Source organism: Chiloscyllium plagiosum, chromosome 25 (genome assembly GCF_004010195.1).
Source record: "Chiloscyllium plagiosum isolate BGI_BamShark_2017 chromosome 25, ASM401019v2, whole genome shotgun sequence".
Lineage (NCBI taxonomy): Eukaryota > Metazoa > Chordata > Chondrichthyes > Orectolobiformes > Hemiscylliidae > Chiloscyllium > Chiloscyllium plagiosum.
The window spans coordinates 24656603-24670916 of record NC_057734.1 but is presented as its reverse complement, the minus strand read 5'-3'; the positions used below and the strand labels follow the sequence as shown (position 1 = coordinate 24670916).

At 40.3% G+C, this 14314-nt stretch overlaps 1 protein-coding gene across 3 annotated transcripts in view; it reads right to left on the bottom strand.

The window, feature by feature from the left end:
* Positions 1-8232: 8232 nt before the first annotated feature.
* The window catches only part of anapc7 (anaphase promoting complex subunit 7), a 50194-nt gene continuing 44112 nt past the window's right edge, over positions 8233-14314 (bottom strand). For 2 of the 3 annotated variants that reach the window (XM_043715695.1, XM_043715696.1), the window contains one exon: positions 8233-9497. In XM_043715695.1, coding sequence (XP_043571630.1) covers positions 9308-9497 — 190 coding nt within the window. In that variant the 3' untranslated portion in view covers positions 8233-9307. Of the gene's footprint in view, positions 9498-11171; positions 11387-14314 lie in introns of all 3 variants that reach the window. The other variant, XR_006315383.1, reaches the window with a different exon arrangement.

Here is a 14314-nt window from a genome sequence, read left to right as displayed (position 1 = left end):
TAGCGTGCAGCTGAACACTTGGCTGCAGAGCTGCTGTAGGAGGGAGGGCTTCAGATATGTGGATCATTGGGATTTATTTCTGGGAAAGATGGGACCTGTACAGGAGGATGGGTTACACCTGAACTGGAGGGCACAAATATCCTGGGTGGCGATTTGCTAGAGCCTCTCAGGAGGGTTTAAGCTAGTTTGGCAAGGGATGGGAACCAGAGCTATGGATCAGCGGATGGGGCAGCTGGTGAACAGGCAGAGAGTCTGAGGATGGATAGACAGTTGATAGGGCAAAGTTGCAGTCAGTGTGATGGGTTGAAGTGTCTATTGTAACGCAAGAAGGGTCAGGAATAAGGGTGATGAACTTTGAGCATGAATCAGTACTTGGAGGTATGATATTGAGGCCATTACAGACACTTGGATATCATGGGGGCAGGAATGTTTGGATGTTATAGGGTTTCGATGTTTCAAAAGGAATAGGGAGGGAGATAAGATTGGGGGAAGTGTCATTGCTAATCAGGGATAGCATCACTGCTGAAGGAGGGAGGTCATTATGGATGGAAGTCAAAAACCAGAAAGGAGCAGTCACTTTATTGGGAGTTTATTATACACCCCCTCCCCAAATGCAACAGAGACACAGGAGCAAGTCAGAAGGCAGATTTTGGAAAGGTGCAGAAGTAAAAGGGTTATTCTCATGGGTGACTTCAACTTCCCTAACATTGATTGGAACCTTCTCCGTGCAAATAGTTTGGATGGAGCAGACTTCAGGTGTGTCCAGGAATTACTCTTGACTCAATATGTAGGTAAGCTGACTGGTGGGGTGGCCATATTAGATTTGGTGCTTGACAACTAACCAGGTTAGGTGTCAGATGTCTTGGTGAGAGAGCATTTTAGTGATAATGATCACTACTCCCTGACATTTTACTACAGTCATGGCGAAGGATAGGAGCAGATGGTATGGGAAAGTATTTGAATTGGGGGAGAGGGAATTAAAATGCTATTAGACAGGAACTGTGGAGCATAAATTGAGAACAGATATTCTCAGATGCCAGATATGTGGAGGTTGTTTTAGGGAGCACTTCGAGGGAGGCATAGAAGGGATGGTAGAGTGAAGGAACCTTGAATGTTATTCAAGAGGAAGAAGAAAGTTTATTTAAGGTTGAGGAAGTGGGGATCAGACAGGGCTCTAGAAGGTTACAAGGTAACCAGGAAGGAACTGAAGAAAAGACTTGCAGGTAGAAGGGGGCATGAGAAAGCTGTGGCAAGTAGGATTAAGCAAAACCCCAAGGTGTTCTACACTTGAACAAGAGGATGGCCAGAATGAGGGTAGGGCTGATCAGGGATAGTGGAAGGAATTTGTGCCTGGAGTCAGTAGGTCCTTAATGAATATTTTGTTACAGTATTCACTAGTGAGAGGGACCATGTCATTTGTGAGGACAGGCTGATAGGCTCAAACAGATTGTTGATAAGAAGGATATGTTGGAAATTTTGAAAAACGTGAGGATCGATAAGTCCCTGGGCCAAACAGGATATACCCAAGGTTTCTACTGGAAGTGAGGGAAGAGATTGCTGCACCTTTGGTGATCTTTACGTCCCTCACTGTCCACTGGAGTAGTACCAGATGAGTGGAGGGTGACAAATGCTATTCCCTTGTTCAAAAAAGGGAATAAGAACAACCCTGGAAATTACAGACCAGCTAGCCTTACGTCGATGGCCAAATTATTGGAGAGGATTCAGAGAGGCAGGATTTGTGATTAATTGGAAAAGCATAGTTTGATTTGAGATCATCAGCCTGGCTTTGTGAGGGGCAGGTCATGCCTTACAAGCCTTATTGAAATCTTTGAGAATGTGACAAACACATTGAAGGTAAAGCAGTGGATGTGGTGTATACGCATTTTAACAGGGCGTGTGATAAGATTCCCATGTAGACTTAACCATAAAGTAAAGAAGCATGGATACAGGGAAATTTGGCTGTCTGGATGCAGAATTGCCTAGCCCAAAGACAGTTGATGGAAAATATTCAGCCTGGAGCTTGGTGACCAGTGGTGACCAGTGGTGTTTTGCAGGGATCTGTTCTGGGATCTCTTCTAATTTTTATAAATGACTTGGATGAGGAAATGGAAGGTTGAGTTAGTAAGTTTGCTGATGACACAAAGGTTGATGGAATTTGGATAGTGTGGAGGGCTGTTGTAGATTGCAACGGGACATTGACAGGATGCAGAGCTGGGCTGAGAAGTAACAGATGAAGTTCAATCTGGAAAAGTTTGATGTGATTCATTTTGGAAGGTCGAATTTGAATGCAGATTGAGATTAAAGGCAGGATTCTTGGCAGTGTGGAGGAACAGATTTTGACATCCACATCCATAGATCCCACAAAGTTGTCACCCAGGTTGATAGGCTTGTTAAGAAAGCATATGGTGTGGTGACTTTCATTAGGGGGATTAAGTTTGAGTTGCCAGGTTATGCTGCAGCTCTATAAAGCCTTGGTTACAACACACTTGGAGTAGTGTGTTCAGCTGTGGTCGCCTCATTTATAGGAAAGATGTGGAAGCTTTAGAGAGGGCGCAGAGGAGATTTACCAGGATGCTGCCTGGTCTGGAGGGCATGTCTGATGAAGAAAGGCCAAGCTCCCTCAACTTTTCTCATTGGAGCGGAGGAGGAGGAGAGGTGCCTCAGTAGATGGTATGCGTAGATAGTGAATAATTAGTCTGTTTCCCAGGGCGAAAATGGCTATCATGAGGGTGCGTCATTTCAAGGTAATTGGAGGAAGGTTTAGGGGAGATGTCGGAGGCAGGTTCTTTATACAGAATGTGATGAATGCGTGAAATGCATTGCCAGCAGTGGTAGTAGAGTCAGATACATTAGGGACTTTTAAGTGACTTTTGGTTAGGCACATGGATGATTGGTTTGATCTTAGGATGAAAGGTTGGCACAACCTTGAGATCTGAAGGGTCTGTACTGTGCTGCACTGTTCTATGAAGAGTGATACACCTCATTTAATCCAGTAGTTAACTGGTTGGACCTAGGTCTTGTAGAATCTTTGAGTCTCTGGATGTTTTTGTCATTGATGTTTCTGGCTTCACTGTTTTCTCCAATCTGTATCAAACTGTGTGGATCCATCCAAGAGCTGTTTCCAGGTCGTTTTTTGTTAACTCAAAGACTCCTGGCATCATTGTCTCAATGTAACAACTTCTCTGCTTCAAAAAGGACAGTCATCTATACTCTTTGTATTTTACTTATATAGCTATGTCTGACTTACTTTTTTGACTATAAATTGGAATCAAAAAATGTGGTTTCTTACAATATTAAGTGACTTTATATTTTATTAGCTTTTTTCCTCTAATTCAGTGCTACAGAGTTGTGTGGTTCTGATCATTTGTGACAATAGGTCATTGTTAGTTCTGTTTTTCATTGCAGCTGCCACCAGACCTAAGTTACTCAGTAATTTGTTTTTGTTTCAGATCTCCAGCATCTGCAGTTCTGTTTTATTTGCATTTGGTTCATTTGCATTTATATGATGACTTAAAATGTCAGCTAAATGTGTTTTCGCTCACCTTTCAAATTATGCTGCTTCATTTACTTGCCATTAAATGTAATATTGTGGACCTACCTTATTTATACTAAACACCCTACCCCATTATGCTGCAATTGTTTCAACTGTTGTTTTGAAAGAAAAACCCCAAGGTGCCTTCAGTTGTCTGTTTACTGGCTTGTAGCAGACTACTCAACTGTCTCAACCATGCCTTTTCTTAGAAAAAAGGACAAAATACACCTCTTTAAAGCCATTGTGTTGTCATACCCCATCCAAGAAAAATGATTGGGTCAGTCTGAAACCAAGAAGGGGATTGCTTTTCACTATTCTACCACAATCAACCCCAGGGTGAATAGCAGTCAACAACAAATTTGTGTTGTACCTAATCAACACAAGTCTCCTTGTAAAATCTGATCAGCCAAAAGCCTTTAAAAGATTGGGGCTCCATAACGAGCAACAGGTTGGCCAGTCACTGGGAGTGCAGGTTCATAGCTCCTTGAAAGTAGAGTCGCAGGTAGATAGGATAGTGAGGAAGGTGTTTGGTATACTTTCCTTTATTGGTCAGAGTATTGAGTATAGGAGTTGGCAGGTCACGTTACGGCTGTACAGGACATTGGTTGGGCAGCTTTTGGAATATTGCATGCAATTTTGGTCTCCTTCCCAGTGGAACGATGTTGTGAAACTTGAAAGGGTTCAGAGAAGATTTAAAAGGATGTTGCGCTATTGGGAGACGTTGAATAGGCTAGGGCTGTTTTCCATGGAGCATTAAAGGCTGAGGAGTGACCTCAAGGTTTATAAAATCATGAGGGACATGGATAGGATAAATAGACAAAGTCTTTTCTCTGGGGGTGGGGAGAGTCCAAAACTAGAAGTTCATCTGCTTTATCCCTGGTGTCATCTTCCCTTTTGCCATAGCCCTGGGGTATAGAGGTATTGTTCTGGAAGATGCCCTTCATTTGTGAGTCAAACAAAACTTGGAGCAATCCTATTTCCTGCACTGTCCTTCCCTTGTTGGCACTATAATGTGCAGTCTTTAATTTTCCCCTCCTTCAGGAACTGTTAACTTGTTTCTCCACCTCTTGCAAATATCTTTGTAAATTTGTTATTAGGGTGTTAGGTTTAACAGATTGAGGATTTTGCAAAGTAGTAATTTGTTCATGGCATAGTATACATCTCTCACTAAAGAGGTCTCGCTATTCAGAACCTCTGCATCATGAGATCATGCCGGTTGACCTAGCTTTCTATGTACATGGTTCAAGTTAACCAGTGATTGTACAATAGAATGCACAGATTTGAGACAGAATTCTTCACACCAACCACAACTCCTTTCTCCTGAGCTTTCCACGTTGCCTCTTGCTTCAGTCCTACCATTGTAGTTCACTTCTCACCCTCACCACCTCCCTGCTACGTGGTTCTAATAGTGAACCAACCTCCGTCCTTAGAATACAAAATGGGGCTTTGAATGAGAGGAGCTCAATCTTGTTCCGTGCGCTTGAGTGACCACGTACTTTTCACTGCTGTCCCTAACTTTCAAACTGAGTGCTGGTTTCACATCAGCAAATCAAAGGACAGATATAAGTGACCATCTATCTTCCCTACCACCCCCACAACCCCTGCAGAAATTAAAAATTGACAACTGAGTAAGTAGCAAGTTTAGTGCAAGAATTCAAGTTAGTATTTTTTTGTTGCTCAGTTGCAGAGAGTAAGTATATTCCATGCAAATATTCTAGCCTAGAGGTAGAGACAATACCACTGCACAAGGGACCTACTAAACATGAACAATAACCCACTATATTATACCAGGCATCATTTTGTTACATCTTTAATGTGCTTTAAAATGATTATTTGCAGATTGTCTTCTACCAAAGTTGAGTTTAATGCAGAAACACATCTAAAATGAAATGAAGTGAGCTACTATGTTGAGAGATTAAATCCTTCTAGTCTCTAGAGACTTAAATTTTGGTACTGCACAATGTTTTAGAAGTGTGATCTTCCAAATAGCCAATCATTGAATTCAGAAATGGCCTTAGACTTCATCTTATTCTACTGAAAAATATTATATTAACTCCATTTCAAATACAGTTTAGCTAAAAATGCTTGATTTTAACATCAATCTATTTAAGAAAATTAATTGATGTAATACAACAGGCATCAGATAATAAGGCTTGAAATACTACCACTGATTTCCAAAACAATCTTGTGGGTGTCACTTCCACAGCGGAGAAATTGAGAATCAATTTCAAAATTTCTCCACTTACTGTAATGCACCTTAAAAGCATTAATCTCACAAATAGAAGAAACTGGACACTATTGATAAAGTTACAGAAACATCATATTTGTAAAACAAAGTCTAAATAGTATTAATGTCAGAAAATTTTAACTTGGGTTATGTGACTTAAAGCTACAAGTGTGCTACAATTTTTGAGATACCCTCTTTCAGAGAATACTTCAAACTCTGGCCTCAGCTGTTTGGATTATGCACATCCTCTATAAAACAATGACATTTACTTGAAGAGAAACAGGGAAGATAACATGATCACCTGAAATCCTTTAACCTCTATGGCTAAATTTCACTGTGGTAAATTGCTTGCTACTTGTGGAATCTCTTCAAATTGCACTAGCGAGCACATCTTAAATACATTATAGTATGCAAACACTAATGAAACAATGTAATTTTTCAGTGGTTTTAAATTAATGACAGGTGGGAATCAAGACATTAACCATTTAATTGTGGCGATAGAACTATTAAAACTAAAAATGTGTTTAACAGGTTACCACTCTAAAATACATCTAGGAATTTCTTTTAATGGAAAGAAAAGTTGACATTTAAGAATGATAAAAACTAATATTTTCAGCAACTGGAATAGACTGTACTGAAAATATAATCCTCTAATTGCACCATTGGTGAAAACTTATTCCTGGTGTAAACTTCCTACTTTTGTTTACTTTCCCCAATGTTTATAAAAGATTCCTATGCTTTATTTCTGTAGTGTATGTTGATAATGCTTCATATGTGTCAGTCATTGAGGGGAACCTTGAACAAATGCACTTTGTGTGGTCTGGATTTGGATAGTTAATGACTATAGGCCAAATGAATAAACTCAGCCCATCTGATGCAATCATAAAGAGTCTCTTCAGTCCAAGTACTAAATCAGTTCTTCTCAGCCATGTTCAAAAACATCCTGAACATATTTCAATCAGGAGTGGAACCAAGAAAAAGCAGCTCCTATGGGTAAGCACAAGTGAAAAATTACAAAGTGAATTGATTTGCAAATGAGCAAAAGCTCCATGGAATGTAACAATAGTTAGTGATTGTGTCTCTGTAATAATAAGTGTAACATTACACTATCACATTACTATACATTGACTAAAATCATATTAAAACTTGAATAAAGAGCATGATTAAAGAGGAAATATATTTTGGCACTCCTGAGAGCAAGAAGTAACACCTAACATTGCAATCCTAAAATGTGCAACTTTGAAATGAAACAATGGTTACAATTAAGTGCTGCAAGATGTTCTTGTCAGAAAACATTAACATCTCAGACTACAAGCCGAAATATTTTAGATCGTTGAATTGCTATAACTTGTAGTTATTTTATATTTTAAACACATTTTACATTTCCCATTTTTCTGCACTTCTCATGCTTACCATCTTTTTGGCTTCTGGATCCTCCAGCTCTCTCAATCCTCAACTTTGCCACTTTTGCTGTTCCTTTCCAGTCCCATCCAGAATAACTTTGAATTATACTGCTGCAGAGGAAACCCACAAGCTGTAGAGTGGTGATAAGAAAGTGGTTGACAGTAGGAAGGTTGGGAGCAGTCAGGGAGGAGGTGATACCCTTTCAAAATGGTACCAATCAGGTCACATGACTGATCATGAGACATTGAAATAAAACTCAATGGTCAGTTACAAGGGCTCAATGCAATGTGAAAGTGAAACAACTTAAAATGGGGTGACTTCATATAGGGCTGCAGGTGCAGTGAAAAATATTTTCATGGGTTTCTGCAGAAGTAAGAGATTAACTCCAGCTTTGAAGGAAATAGGAATATTCTCAGGATGAAATAGTATTAGAAGGGAAACCAGGCAATCAGGAGCTTGATTAGATAAATGGAGGAATATGCTGAGTAGACAACAGGAGTGACTAAGGGAGAGAAAATGCAGAGACCAAGGTGAGGGCAGTTGGAAATTCAGGAACTGGGGGTATTACACTGAACACTTAGCAGAAGGACTGCATTTTAAAAGAAAATTCCATAATTAACAGTTTTAATTATATTTAAAAACTTGAATTTTAAATATTTTTTTCCTGCTGCTTGCAACTCTCCATTAACTGTGAATGTGTGACTCAGTTCTGGTACACCCTACATATAAACATCCTGTTGAAGCATAGGTATGACATCTGATCTGAACAATTATATGTCAGCAAAAACACATTGCATCAGCAATTGCTTAAAATAAATTATCAAAGAGGAGTATACATTTTGGGGAGGTCAATTGAGGGAGTACAGTAAACATGGTTAGCAGGCTGGACTCCAACTGTTGTTCTTAGTTGGTAAGAAAATTTATTGTCTATATTTAAGAAAACTGAAGATGGAGACTTCAGGTTTAGGTGATGTAGGTTTTCCCCACAGATGCTGATTCACACACAAAGCAAGACTTCCAATCATATAATTTCACACACAAGCATGTAATTAACTTTGACCACAAAATGACAACTTAATAATTACATTATTTTTATTTAAAGGAAAAATACATGCATTTCATACACAATGGTGCTCATAACTGCCATGTATACATTGTATACATTTTAATTAGTACAGCAAAATTTTATTCCACCTCACATACTTTACAAAATACACAGAGGTATCAAAAATGTTATGTTCTTGCAAGAACTGGCTGGTGAATACACACAAAACATCACAGCTATCAAAAAGATTGAATAGAAATAATAAGTTATACTACCCAGGATGTCCAGTGAATTTCGATACAGCAATGTCCAAAATTTAATTTGCATACACAATAACTAGCTAGTAACAAATAGTAAAAACATGTTCAAGTAAATCTTGCATAATGATGCAATGTAAAAATCAAACAAGTAACAACTGGGAACTTAGTAGCTGAAAATGTATTCATGTGGTCATGAAAAAAAAAGTGACAATAGGGAATGCCTCAAAGAGAGAACACAAAACAAAAGTGAAGGCAGTCAACATTTTAAATCTCTGAACAGCTTTGATATAAAAAAACCCCATCAATTGCTGTTTAAAATTTAGTTTCGGGATTCACTTTTTTTTTATTTCAAACGTCCCTTACTTGGCCATGCAGACTAAATTTTAAAGCTTTCTTGAATGGAAGTATTAGTATTTCAACATTCAGAGCCTTGTTTTGAATTTATGTAATCCCTTTGCCAAAACAAAAAAGGCTCACTTTGCTGAATTCATTAATTTGAAAGAAGATTCTCAAAATGAAATGTGTAAATTATAAGCAAAACAACACCAAGAATATTTCAGTGCCCAGTTTAATGGCACTATCAGTTGAGTGATCTGGATTCGCATTATGGAGAGTGGGAGGAGCTTTTGTAAAGGAATAAAATTAAGTTTGTACAAAACATATAGTCCCTGTACAAATATATCTTATGAAATAAAAGTTAAGATTCTGGACAATGTGTTTTCCTTTATTGTGAATCAATGATTATAGTTATAAAATTCAACCCATCTGGGTAATTGCAGAAACAAGGATTCCGTTAGGTGTTTAAAAAGTCATTATTTGAGAGCATTTCAATGCTTCTCTCACTGCATGCCAAACCATTGTTCTTGATCTGCCCACTGTGCAGTTTCACTATCACTACCCTCCAGGTCCCCTTCCTCTCCACTACCTTCCATGTCATCCACATCCTCCTCTTGTGCTGCCTCGGTTTGACTTTCTTCCTTCTCCATCTTTTGCATTCCCTCCAAAGACTTCTGATCATTAGGATCCATGCTGTAAAATGCAAAGCAAGTTGCTCACTAAGTCTTTTTAAACTATTACTTTGAAGTTAAATGAAAAGCCATGGCCATAATGTGCAGATCTTAGCAAAGGCATTTTTTTTGGGGAGGGAGTGGTGGTGCAATATACTATTTAAAATTGACAGCTTCAAATATAACTGATAAGCATCAAAAACTAACAAATTCAGCATTATTTCAATATGTTCTTTGAGTATTTTGTAAAGGATTTAAGCACACAAAGTTAATAGACCAGTTGCAATGTTTGTAGTTCTAGGATCTGAACACCAAATTACACCAGTGAAGATCTGGTGATCTCTAAATGGAACATTACTCTAAGAAGGAAGACCAAACAACTAGTTAATTTTCTGCTTTATAATAGCTATGGAAAAGGACAGGTCTGGTCCACAAATCAAGTTCTAAATTAGGGCAGCCTGTTTGCAGGCAAAGGGATGACTGCTAAGTGAGACACTTTCAAAAGTGAGTTAATGAGGCGGCATATAACGTGTAGGCAGCTGGGATCAAGTGAATTCCTAAAGGAGTATAGAGGGCGTCGGGTGCACGCTTAAGAGAAAAATCAGGAGGGCTTGAAGGGGACACGAGATGGCTTGGGCAAATAATATAAAAGGAGAATACAAATACATGAAGGGTAATAGGGTAACTAGGGAGAGAATAGGGCCGCTTAAAAATCAACATGATTCGTGGAGTCAGAAGAGATGGGCAAGATCCGAAATTAATATTTCTTGTTAATATTTACCATTAAGGTATGGATGCCTGGGAACGTGAGGAAATAAGTGGTAATATCTTGAAGAATGTCCACATTACATTAGAGATGCTGGAAGTCTTAAAACACATTACGGTAGATAAATCCCTGGGACCTATTGAAGTGTATCCTAGGACTTTGTGGGAATCTAGGGAGGAAATTTCAGGGCACCGTGCACCGTTATCATAGACAGCCACAGGTGAAGTGCTTGATGACTGGAGGGTGGCTAATGTTGTGCCATTATTTAAGAAAGGCTGCAGGAAAACGCCTGGGAACTACAGACCAGTGAGCCTAACGTCCATTGTGGGTACGTTGTTAAAAGGGATTCTGAGACACAGGATTTACAGGCATTTGGAGAGGCACAGACTCATTTGGGATCATCAGCATGGCTTTTTGCATGGGAAATAGCGTTCCATGAATTTGATTGAGCTTTTGAAGAAACGACCAAGAACGTGGATGAGGGCAGTATGGTAGACATCATCTACATGGACTTTAGCAAGGTCTCTGACAAGGTACTGCATGGTAGGTTGTTGAGTAAGGTCAAATCTCACCGGATCTAGAGAGAGCTAGCCAACTGGATACCAAATTGGCTTGACTGTAGGAGGACAGAGGGTGATAGTACAGGATTGTTTTTCAGATTGGAGGTCTATGACCAGCAGTGTGCCACAGGGATTAGTGCTGGGTCCACTCATTCACCATTCATCTAAATGCTTTGGATGAGAATTTAGATGAGTAAATTTACTGATGATACCATGATTGGTGATGTAGTGGACAGTAAAGAAGGTTAGCTGGGAATGCAGCGAGATCTTGATCAACTGGGCTAGTGGGCTGAGGAATGGAAGATGGAGTTTAATTTAGATAAATGCAAAGATGTTGCATTTTGGTGAAGCAAATCAGAGCAGGACTTACACAATCAATGGCAGGACCCTGGGGTGTGCTACAGACAGAGTTCCAGGGGTACAGGTTCGTAGTTCTTCAAAAATGGAGTCATAGGTAGACAGGGTGGCGAAGGCAGCGTACAGCTTGGTTGCTTTCATTGGTCAGAGTTGGGAGACCTTGTTGCAACTGTACAAGGTATTGGTGAGGCCACATTTGGAGTTCTGCATGCAGCTCTGGTCATCCTACTAAAGAAAGGAGACTATTAAACTAGAAAAAGTTTTACTGGGACACTACCTGGACTGGAAGATGAGTTACATGGAGAGGTTGGATAAAGCTGGGACTCTTTTCCCTGGAAAGTAGGAGACAGAGGGGTAAACTTGTAGTGGTCTATTAAATCATGAGAGGCATTGATAAGGTAGATAGCCAACAGCTTTTCCCGATGGGAGGGGTGTCTAAAACTATAGGGCAGAGGTTTAAGGCGAGAGGGGAGAGATACAATAGGGTCCAGAGGGGCAATAACTTTTCACACAGAGGGTGGTGAGTGTCTGGAACAGGTTGTCAGAGGCAGTGGTGGAAGTGAGTAAATGTTTTGTAAATGACAAAATTGTAGGCAGGTACATGGACGGGATGGGTATGGAGGGATGTGGACCAAATACAGGCAAATAGAGCTAGTTTAAATTGTGAAAACTGGGCAGCATGGGGAAGTTGGGCCAAAGGGCCTGCTTCCATGCTGTAACTCTATGCCTCTACAAAAGAAAGTCATCTTATCCCCACCCAATCTCCACTTGAGATTTTTTCTCAAGATGGCAACTTATGCTGAGGTATGAAGTAATTATATGGTGTCATGGATAAATTCATATTACAGCCCAAGAAATAAATCAGTTACTCAGCTGTGGGAAGTAACCAAACCTGCCATTGTCCTCATCACACTCAAAAGAGGCCTAATGCAATCGGAAAACAAAGATAACTCAAGCTAGTATTCTCTACCTCAGTTGCTAGACACTCAAGCAAATATGGCACTCTTGCAACTACCTTACCTGAAACCACCTGAATACCTAACTTGGAAAGATGCAGAAGTAACAGGGTTGTTGTCATGGGTGACTTTAATTTCCCTAATATAAATTGGAACCTCCTTAGTATGGTGGCACAGTGGTTAGCACTGCTGCCTCACAGTACCAGAGACCCAGGTTCAATTCCCACCTAAGGCAACAGTCTGTGTGGAGTTTGCAAATTCTCCCAGTGTCTGCATGGGTTTCCTCAGTGTGCTCCGGTTTCCAACCACAGTCCAAAAATATGAAGGTTAGGTGAATTGGCCATGCTAAATTGCCCAAAGTGGTACATATAGGGGTCTGGGTAGGTTGCTCCTCGGAGGGTCGGTGTGGACTTGGGCCGAACGGCCTGTTTCCACACTAAGTAATCTAATCTAATCTAGTACAAATAGTTTGGATGGTACAGACTTTATTAGGTGCATCCAGGAAGGATTCCTGACTCAATGTCGAGAGGCCGACTAGAGGCGAGGACATATTGGATTTGATACTTGGCAATGAACCAGGTCAGGTGTCAGATGTGTTGGTGAGAGAGCATTTTGGTGATAGCAATCACAACTCCCTGACCTTTACTATAGGTTATGGAGAGGAATAGGAGCAGATGGTATGGGAAAGTATTTAATTGGGGGGAGGGAATTACAATACTATTAGACAGGAACTGTGGAGCATAAATTGGGAACAGATATTCTCAAGGAAATGCATGACAAATGTGGAGGCTGTTTAGGTAGCACTTGCTGTGAATGCTGAAAAGGTTTGTCCCATTGAGGCAAGGAACAGATGATAGAGTGAACGAACCTTGAATGACAAGAGATGTGGAACATCTAGTCAAGAGGAAGGGGGAAGCTTACTTACGGTTGAAGAAGCAAGGATCAGACAGGGCTCGAGAGGATTAAAGTAGCCAGGAAGGAACCGAAGGATGGACTTAGAAGAGCTAGAAAAGGACATGAAAAAACCCCGGCAAGTAGGATTAAGGAAAACCCCAAGGTGTTCTACACTTGTGAGGAACAAGAAAATAGCCAGAGTGAGGGTAGGGCTGATCAGGGATAATGGACGCAACTTGTGCCTGGAGTTACAGGAGGTAGGGGGGTCCTTAATGAATACTTGGCTTCAGTATTCATGAGTGAGAGGGACCTTGTCATTTGTAAAGACAGCATGTAACAGGCCTATACGCTCACACAGGTTGATGTTAAGGAGGAGAATGTGTTGGAAATTTTGAAAAATGTGACAATAGATAAGTCCCCGAGGCCAGATGGGATATACCCAAGATTACTACAGACCAGTGAGGAAAGAGATTGCTATGCCTTTGGCAATGATTTTTGCATCCTCACTGTCCACTGGAGTAGTATCAGATGATTGGAGGGTGCCAAATGTTATTCCCTTGTTCAAGGGATAACCCTGGGAATTACAGTCCAGTCAGTGTTAAGTTGGTGGTGGGCAAATTATTGGAGGATTCTGAGAGACAGCATCTATGATTATTTGGAAAAGCATAGCTTGATTAGAGAGAGGGTCAGCATAGCTTTGTGAGGGGCAGGTCATGTCTCACAAGCCTAATTGAACTGAGAATGTGACAAAACACATTGATGATGGTAGAGAAATGAATGTAGTGTACATGGATTTTAACAAGATGTTTACTAAGTTTTCCCATGGTAGGCTCATTCAGAAAGTAAGGAGGCATGGTACACAGGGAAATTTGACTGTCTGGATACAGAATTGGCTGGCCCATAGAAGACAGAGTGCTAGTTGATGGAAAGTATTCAGCCTAGAGCTCAGTGACCAGTGGTGTTCTGCAGGGATCTGTTCTGGTGGATCTGCTCTCTGATTTTAACAAATTACTTGAATGAGGAAGTGGAAGGGTGGGTTAGTACATTTGCCAATGACAAAGGTTGGAGGAGTTGTGGATAGTATTGAGGGCTGTTGTAGGTTGCAACGGGACATTGACAGAATGCAGAGCTGGGCTGAGAAGTGGCAGGTGGAGTTCAATTTGGAAAAGTGAAGTGATTCATTTTGGAAGGTCAAATGTGAATGCAGATAACCTCTGCAAAGTTATGCTGCAGCCCTATTCCAAGTGTGATTAGACCACACGTGGAATTTTATGTTCAGTTCTGGTAGCTTTGTTGTAAGAAGGAT